The sequence below is a fragment of the Telmatherina bonti genome, assembly GCF_933228915.1.
Source record: "Telmatherina bonti genome assembly, chromosome: 1".
In the NCBI taxonomy this organism is placed as follows: Eukaryota; Metazoa; Chordata; class Actinopteri; order Atheriniformes; family Telmatherinidae; genus Telmatherina; species Telmatherina bonti.
In genome coordinates this window covers 20,559,375-20,569,167 of record NC_136619.1, presented here as the reverse complement: position 1 = coordinate 20,569,167, position 9,793 = coordinate 20,559,375, and the positions used below count along the sequence as shown (strand labels likewise).

The 9,793-nt window shown below is 40.7% G+C and overlaps 1 protein-coding gene across 1 annotated transcript; it reads right to left on the bottom strand.

Annotated features, from left to right (window-relative positions):
• Positions 1 to 483: 483 nt before the first annotated feature.
• xkr5b (XK related 5b) lies at positions 484 to 9,323 on the bottom strand (the record flags this gene model as incomplete). The annotated part of the gene is made up of 13 exons (XM_079244013.1): positions 484 to 1,100; positions 2,028 to 2,211; positions 2,694 to 2,789; positions 3,026 to 3,216; positions 3,310 to 3,477; positions 3,653 to 3,764; positions 4,269 to 4,438; positions 5,288 to 5,366; positions 5,505 to 5,638; positions 6,913 to 7,079; positions 7,300 to 7,405; positions 7,494 to 7,583; positions 9,215 to 9,323. 13 exons carry the CDS (start codon positions 9,321 to 9,323, stop codon positions 484 to 486), a joined length of 2,223 nt encoding a protein of 740 aa, XP_079100139.1.
• Positions 9,324 to 9,793: the final 470 nt, after the last annotated feature.

Here is a 9,793-nt window from a genome sequence, read left to right as displayed (position 1 = left end):
GTAAAGAAGCATCTGTTGATACAAGCTGGTCTGATAATTGGTGTAGGGATCAATAGCATTTTGACATCCTTATTGAGCACCAAAACACTTACGGACATCCGTTTAAGTGTAAATCAATTCACCTGCATGAATTTTCCCAACTAACAGATTTTAGTGTACCTAGACCAAACTAGCTGACACTCAAAAACTGAAAAAATGTGTAAAATGTAGGACAGGAAAAATTGGTGGTCCCCAGATTCTTCACTTGCCATTTATTTTATATATGCCTACCCCTCTCTTTTTTAAGATCTAATTTATTTGTAACTAAAGAAAATAAAAAACTAAGAACAAACCATAAATCATGAAATCTATTCCCGTTTGCACTGAAAGGAGAAAAATCTTACTTCCCTCCAAGGTTTCCCAAAGATAATCAATACATAAATTCATGTTTATCCTGAACAAGTAAAAAGGGACAAAACACTGTCCCTTTTACCTCTGTCTTCCTTACACTGCCCTCTCTCTACTGCCCACAAACTGAACCATCTGTTTGCGAGCATGTGAGATGACTGGAGTCAGCGGAACAACTGGGGTACCAGGAGTGGAGGCACCTGGAGTAGAAGCAGCAGGAGTTGAAGCTACTGGAGTGGATGCCCCAGGACTCCCACCTGGAGTAGTGCCTGGTGTTGTGCCAGGAGTGGCAGGAATGACAACAACAGGTGCCGTTCCAGGACTCTCCGCACCACCTCGAGGCTCCAGTCGCGGGGTGGATGTGACAAAACGGGCTTCCCTGATCCGGTAGGGACTTCGGTAGACAGAGATCGGTGATAACTCCGAGCCCCAGCCAAGGTAGCTCCCACTAGAGGGTGATTGAGCATCGGCACTGAAATACAGAGTAGTGCTAGATTCTCCAGGCACTCCTGATTTTTTCTCGGGAGAGCCAATCAGCAGAGGGGAGCGTCGCTCAGGTGACCAGCCAGGAGTTTTGATATCCAATGATCCAACAGAGGATGAGACCTCAGTAAGGGACGCAGCATTGCTGTCAATGTGGCGGAGGCTTCCAGCTTGTTGAGGCGATGAAAGAGAAGGTGAGCCATAAGCAGCGCTCTGAAACTCCTCATCACCTTAAAATTGACAACAAAGTGAAACATATGCAGTTTTATAAAAGGCATCATTCCAAAAGACAACAAAGATAAAAGAATTTGTGCATGAAGTTAGCCCTTTGGTTGGCTAAAAATGATTCATATCAATGGCAGAATATGTGTTACCCCACAAACAGTTGGTGTAATAATATATATAAACTTCATTTATTTATTTATTTATTTTTTGTGTCTTGTCCAGCATTTAAGTAAGCAGAATGGTCGTCTGAATGCTGCGTTCTGCTGAGCAAATTTACTTTACCAAGGGAAGCTTTATATAATAATCGCCTTGATTTCTGAATTTTAATTTTATTTCTCTCTTTATTTTGCATTATTGTTTGCATTGTAGAGTTTGCACTGCTGGACCGGACCGGAGAGGACAGAAGAGAGACAGAAAGAGAAAGAAGAGAAAACACCTCCCAGAGAAAGTGAAAGAGAGAGAGATAAAGAGAGATGAAAAAAATAACCATACAAATGCACATATATATATATATATATATATATATATATATATATATATATATATATATATATATATATATATATATATATATGTATATATATATATATATATATATATATATATTCTCACCTGTATGGATACATATACGTATATAACTTTACTAAGGTTTTAGGGTTTTTGTTGACACTTGGCCACTTGAGGGCCAAACTGTGTGGATATTGAAGTGTACAGTAACTTTGTCAGAACGGTACAGTGACTGATACAAAACACAAAAATGTACATGAAATATTCTTCCAAATTGATCCTACAAGAGTATATGAGAAGAGGATGAGGACTTTTTTCCTTATAAAAAAGCTTTTTACTCTTCAAAAATGACCATCTCTTTTTGGATAAGTTATGTGCTTGTTCGTTTCTTTTTGCTGATAAACAGTGTTTATCAGGTTTCTAACCTTTTTCATCTGATGGTGCTGCGCTAGATTCATCCTCTCCGGTCTCTTCTGGAATAGGCTCCTGCATTGGGACAATCTCTGGAATCCTTCTCAAATCCTGGATGCTTGTTGGAGGAGCTTTTCTCACTGGTCGGGCCACCACAGTGGTTTGAGCTGGCTGTGGTGGCTGGATGATCTCCCTCACCTGGGCACAGATTAAAGTCATTCATTCATTCATTCATTCATTCATTCATTCATTCATTCATTTTCCAAACCGCTTATTCCAATTCAGGGTCGCGGGGAAGCTGGAGCCTATCCCAGCCGGCTTTGGGCGACAGGCAGGGTACACCCTGGACAGCTCGCCAGTCCATCGCAGCAGATTAAAGTCATGAGACTTAATAATGGAGTGAATTTCAGACTGAAGCTGCTCGAAGTAGCTTGCATTCATACAATTTTAATTGTATCATTGTATCAAACCTGCTGACAGAATTTGTGCTCATGTCTACATAAGCTGTTGAACATTACACACTTTTATAAATAAATATATTCCACCACTGTGTTTTGTAGACAAATAAAAAATCTGGTTAAGCCTGTCAAATGTTTGCTGTCTTTGTGCAGCTTCAATCTTTAAGCATATGGAAACACCTTACACTACGAACTTTATATTTTTAGTTTAGAACATCTTGCCTGTGGGGCCTGGGCCTCCTGTGGTGGAGCTGGTGGTGGAGCAGGCTGAGGTGCCGGTTGTGAGATTTCAGGAACATGCGGCTGAACAACTGGAACCTGACAAATCACGTTGCAAATAGAATTTAAAACCATAAAAATAAAGAAAGTTTGCAAAATCTTTCAATGCATCAAAGATGCACATTGAGGATATTTATTCTCTCAAATAAGTCAAATTCAGCTTTTAAAAGGTTGTAACTAAAGAAAATAAAAAACTAACTAAAAGGTTTAAAAAAAAAAAAAGATTTAAAACTTAAAGAAATCAAATGATTGAAAGCTAATAAAGGTCAACACACCCGAGGGACGTGATGCACATCAGGAGAGTGAACCTCTTCAGACAGACCCATCAGTCCAGCCAACCCCCCCTCACCATATGCTGACCATATCCTTGAAATGTCCCCTGTCTTGAGAGCCAAGCGAATCAGCAGCCAGTGGTGATGCTTCCAGCCTTCCCACTGGACAGGAAGGTCCATTAAGGTCCCACCTCCTGATCAGAACATACACAGTTCTTCATTAGTATCAAGATACAGAAATGGATGCATTGGTATTATACACCCAGTCAGTGATTTGTGAAACAGACCAGACAGTGTTGCATGGTGATGGAAAGTGGGTGAGACTTTCTCTTCCAATGAGAGTGCTGATCCACGATCCATGCACGCTCCTCCTATTCCCCTGTGACGTATACTCTGAAATATCTCAAACGATTTAGGATGCAGGAAACGATAGTACAGCACCAATGCTATCACTCCTACAGGAAGACAAAAAGCCAAAAAGGAGGGAAAAAGGTTTACCTCAAAGAAGGAAAATTGGAAAAAAAAACATTCACTATTTGAACACTGGCTTTTTATATAGATATATAACAACATACACAGAAAAATAACAGCCCTTAGTGGTCCTTAGTGGTTAGTGGTATCATATCTCACCTATGAGGAAGCTGCAGAACACAGCAGCTGGGATACCAACAGTGTCCCAGGATACCATGGTAAACAGCCAGGAGGAAGCCAGAAGAAGAAACGCGTTCTCTATAAACATGGCCTGTGGTGAAAGGTACAGTATTAGAAAAAACTTGTGTTCTTTGAACATCCTGCCATCCATTTTCTATACTGCTTATTCCAATTCAGGGCTGGAAGCTATTGCCACAATAAGCAGACGACAGATAGGGTACACCTTGGACAGGTTGCCAGTCCATTGCAGGGTTCTTTGAATATCAAAACTTGTATTTTAAACCAATATTTAAAAAAAGCTGTTTTCAGCATACAAATTCTCTAATCACTCGTGAATGAGTAAGTTATTATCCTTCCATACATCCCTATAAACCCTGAAGATTCAGTGTAATTCTCCAAATAAAGTTTATAAGTTCTGCGTGGATAAAGTCATGTAAAAAGGTCCTGCATGTTATTATTGCTTCTGATAGCCGATGCTTAGAAAACAGTGTTTATCAGATACTGACCATTGTAGAGATTTCTGTTTTTGTTTGACCCAACCACATAGAAAACAAATAATTACATGTTAATGTTGGGATGACAGACACAAACATACCAGGTAGAACCCAGCCATGCGGTATCTGGATTGACCATACTTCACATTGAGGAAGAGGAAGATATGAATGGCTCCCAGAATGAGGTTGAAGAGTCTCCATCGATTAGTTGAACGTATGATGTTGGTCTGCTGAGACACCATCCAGAAGGTAGTTCCCAGCCAATGCACACCTGATACACATACACATAAAAAAACACTAGCAGAATCAATAGCTTTGTCACACCTGAACTGTTGTTCTATATTTTGATCAAATAAAGTGGAGAGTAATAAAATTTAAAAAAAAAATGCAGATCATTCATAATCAAGTGGCTCGACTTGTTTTAAACTGCTTTTTTAGAACAAGTGTCAGTGGGATGCATAGCCAGCTGGTCTGCTTGCATGTCAGAGGCAAGATAAAGTACTCTTTTATTAAATTTCTTAGAAACAAGGCAATCACAAAAACACCTGGAATACTGTGCAGTAAGTTGACCCTTTCTCAGTGATGTAAACAAGTACTCCACACGACGGACGGGTCATGTCATTTTCTATGACCAGCCTATCGCACCAACCACGAGGACAATGTGCCGTAGAGTAATGATGGCAAGGAATTCACTCCCACTGTTTCTCATCTCAGTGATGTGTGCAACTAGTTTTCATAGAAAGGTGAAACTTTATGGGTGGTTTTTGTTGTTATTTTCTGCTATGTCTTGATTTTGCCTATTATTAATAATATTTTGTTATATTTTATTTTCAATGCAAATGTTGTATGCACATTATGCATTTATAGCCTGATAATGTAGACCCCTGGAAGAAAAGCGACTGCTACGTCAGTAGCTAATGTGGATCTAAATAAACAAACTTCTGAGTCAATATTCTACCTGTAATACATACAGATAATAAATTCAAAGTTATCAATGTTTACGGTTGAGACGGTGGATCATGATACTTTGTCATCAGCAGAGTAACTTACATCTTTACTCAACAGTCTTTTTGCCAAAGCTAGTAAAGATGAGCTGTTGATATGAGTTATGCAGACTTACCAATGACTCCCAAGACCCACTGTTTGAAGATTCGTGTGAAGAGCATGAGAACAGCAAACCTAGATCCCAACATGCTGACCTGCAGGCAGACGCACAGTTAAAAAACTCAGATGACATATCACAGACATGGATTAGTAATTTATTATATCAGTACTATAAGGTTGTGGGTGAGTTGTGCATATTGTTACAAGTTGAAAGACGGTTTCATTTTGCTCACCCTCCACAGCAGTCGACATAGGATGGCAGCTGGAGTCATTTGTAAATGTCCTGGTCTGATGAGTGAGCAGGCTCTGGCGTAGAGGACTAAGGCCCAAGCCAGAGATAACAAGCACACCGCAAAACACACCGAGGCTAGCAAAAGGAGAGGAAAAAGGATGCAGAGAAGAAGCATGAGGACTTTTAAACACACACAAAAAAAACAAGCACACCATAAAGAAAAGAGAATTCAATCTTGCCATAAAAATGCAGACATGTTTTCAGCTTGTAGAGTTCATAAGGCAAACAAACAACTATTTGCACATCAAGCACACAAAACATGGCTTGTTGTTAATATGCTGTGATAATTTGGCACAATAAGAGTTATTTCTCTCTTCATCTATAAGAAGAGGGGAATTAAGCTAATAGAGAATTCATATTGCCATCACTGTTATCACATGAAGCCATTTCACTGTGACTGAATGATGGCCAGTGTTTCTCCACTCCCTGCATTTCGATGGCCATCAACGGACTCTGATGCTACGGATTCAGTTACGAAGTTGAACACTGCAGCATCACAAACAAAGCAATCAGGATGAGAACTGTAGCGTTCAATAACTTGGAGTTAGGCGCCAAAAAAGGCGCCAAAATTGCTGCTAATAGTATCAGTTAAAGCCAACAGGGTCACTGATTTTAAACGCATTGATAAAGAGATGGGATATTCATTCATTTTCTGAACCGCTTATTCCAATTCAGGGTCGCGGGGAAGCTGGAGCCTATCCCAGCTGGCTTTGGGCGACAGGCAGGGTACACCCTGGACAGCTCGCCAGTCCATCACAGGGCAGAGATGGGACAGTTTACCACAATTATGTGTCTGACAGTTGTCAACAAAAGTTTTAAGAACATCACAGTCCACCATATTTCCGCCATATTGGTATATTTTATGGACTTTCTTATAGTTATCTAACATTTGAGAATTTCCCAATGTTTATAGGAAATGAACAACACACAGTTCATCCTTAAGATTAGTCAATGGTTAATTCAGCTGTTGAATGCTGAATACATGTTGAACCAGAACAACCATGGTCTATGTAGGTCTTAAAACTAAAATAATCATGTGAAAGATGGTGAAACGCTTTGTGGAGCTCTGCACACTATCTGTCACCATCTGCAACATGTTGCTGGTTCAACACTACCAGCAACTATTTCCACACAGTTATTTCATGAATAAAATAAATCACTTTAAATTGTTTTTTATTTTGTTTACCGGTGATTGTTTTTTAGATAAATATGTTTGAGAATAACCCGTTCTTTTAATATTTCATTAATTAGATGCTTTACTGCCACGCATAGATGCAATATTCCTCATTCTTCTTAGGACCTTTTTCAGCTTTGTCTTTGCATGTTCCATGTTCAGCTTCTCTGCTTACCAGGCGACTTGATTCCTATGTCCGTACAGATGAGCACATAAGTCTGGAACAGCGTCTCGGGGAGGGTGACCACCAAGGCCTCAAACAGTCGTAAGGCCGACACATCGGCCTGCTGCATGATCTCACCATACACATCCTCATCAGGCAGACGCATACACTCCCACAGCCTGCAAAAGACATACATGGTGGTGAATGAAGGCAGAAAGAGCTGTTATTGTGGACATGATCATGACAATACATTGTTAATACACTGTTGAATATTAGCAGGATTTAAACCCGAACCACACTCTCTCATATAACCAGTGAGTTTAGATTATAGATTATACTCTTTCTGTACTCCATGTGCTCACAGCGTATTAACTACAGAAATATATAAAACCTTCCCACCTTTTAAAGATTCCTAGATGCAATATGTGTGTCCACCTGAGAGACTTCCTGCGGATTCGTCCATCTGACAGGTACCACTGATAACTGAGCCACTGAGGACCCCATCCTACAAAAGAAAGCATAACAACTAAAATCAAGCTGCACATCAGTTTATTTACTCTGTCGATTGATTTGTTTGTTGTTGTAGGTGTCACCTGGCAGTAGGAACAGGGCAGTGAAGCCAGCAAGATGGGCATAGCAGTAGTTGTGACCCACCCACAGATAATAAACAAAGCAGTAGATCACTGGAAAAAAACAAAAAACATACACTTATGAGACAGACAAATAATTACAAAGAAACCCTCAGAAAGACAAGTAAATCCATGTGTGAAACATAATGCCATGATATTGCAGATTTTTCTAACATCACAAGTCCTACATCAGATCGGAGATTAACTTATGGGGCCACATTGGATCAGGCAATCCAGACATACACAGGGAGAACATGGAAACTCAAGAAGTATGTTTTAATCCAGCAGTGTCCAGCTCTGGTCCTGAAAGGCCACAATCCTGCAGGTTTTCCATGTATCCCTGCTCCAACACACCTGGCTCAAATTAATGAGTCATTTTGCAGAACTTCCTAGGCTGCTGGATCCATTTCATTTGAGGCAGATGTGTTAGAGCAGGGATATATAGAATACCTGCAGCACTGTAGCTATCGAGGACCGACTTTGGACAACCCTGTTTTTGTCAAATTTAACGCAGGCCCAATTCTCAACTGGAATCAAATAAAAACTTCAGTCAATACTTCACCTGACTCATGGAATTTTTCTTTTTTCTTTCTTTTTTCCTTTTCATTTGGGGGCTTTGTTGGCATTATACTGGGATGTTCACTATTGGTATCCAGGGAACCTCTAGTAGGGCATTGAAATAAGATTCACATTCCCAGAATATAAATATAAGACCAGGGGCCAGTAGCCCACATAATAACATGATTTTACAGCTTTAGATCTGAATGCACCCCTCACAGTGTCTTGTGTTTACACTGTGGGGTTCAGAGCTGCAATGTTTAAAGTAGTCTTTTATCAGTGGCTGATTGCCAAAACCAAACACATTTTGATGTGTACTGTGTAATAGTGTCCACAACGTTTTGAATGACCTCTGTTCTGCACTTCACAGCTCTGGCAACAGCTACTGATGCCTCTCCTCCACTCCTGAGCTCCCTACATCACTCTCCCTGCAGCTCTGCCTCATCCGTGTAACATGAACCTCTTTAGCTACCAAACGGGCGGGCTGTCCGGGCAGACTAGGCCCCAACTTGGGGTATACGCCCATTCCCTCGTCCATTCATGCACTTCCAAAAAAGAAAAAAAAAGAGCGCTGAAATGTGACAACATGGCATCGTTGTGTTTTATTCAAGAGACATCATGCAGACTCTGTAATGGTTTCAGAGTCTAAAACACGACAGGTTCTGTCATGAGTCAGCAGTTTTGGGGGCACACAGAATTCCCTAACATGGATGGTTTATAAATAGGAAAGAGACGCACTGGCTGCAGATTGTGGTGTTTATTATTCATGACAACACAACAGAAGAAAGCTTCAAACAGAGCAGATGTGCAACTTTGTGTTTAAGACTTAAAAAAAATAAAACCCCCCAAAAATTAATTTATTTGGAATAAGCTGTGTATATCTTCTCTACTGTAGCTCTCACGCGCAAAAAAATCTACATAACACACTGTGGTGAAAAAGGCACGCGCACACTCAACTAGATAACATAAAACATTGCTGAGCTGCAGGTAAATCATCACAAGCAACACAAACGAAGTGACAAATCCAGTCAAATGATATTTGCATGTGTCTTTTTGCATATCTTTGTGTGCGCGCGCACGTTTATGTATGGGTGCGTGTGGGTGTGTGTGTCCCAGGTAGGACTCACGCGCCGTCCTCTCTGCAACGATGAGAAATGCGGTGAAAGCGAAGACGCAAACTTGGCAACACGGCATGCAGGCGCCTCCATTGCTCGGAGTGGCTGTGTAATCTCTCATAGTGGCATAAAAACCCAGAGAGCCCCTCGGATGAACAGCAGCTGCAGTCTGCAGGCTGGTCTCGGTCTGGTCCCGGTAGGGAGTCGGTCCAGCTGCGGCAGCCCGCTCTGCAGCTCCTCCGTCTCAACGTCACCGACCGTCCCGTTAAAGCGATATGGCACCGATGCTGATGCTGGTACCAGACAAGCATCACGACCTGATACGCCTCATGTGGTCTTAGTGTTTTGACTTTTTAAGTGGGTTATTAAAAATAATGATCAAATAAATAAATATATAAACAGCCAAAACATAAAGTGCTCTAGTTATCCTTCATGAAGAGTATTTTGGATTAGAGCAGTTAAGTTACAGTCTGCAGTCATTACTGTGCAACACACCAAAAGAAGCCCTTTCTCAACTGAAAATAGCAAAGTAACCCACCACTCCTGATATTTTAGCATTAATTCAATGTTAATTATTAATTCAGTTGGACC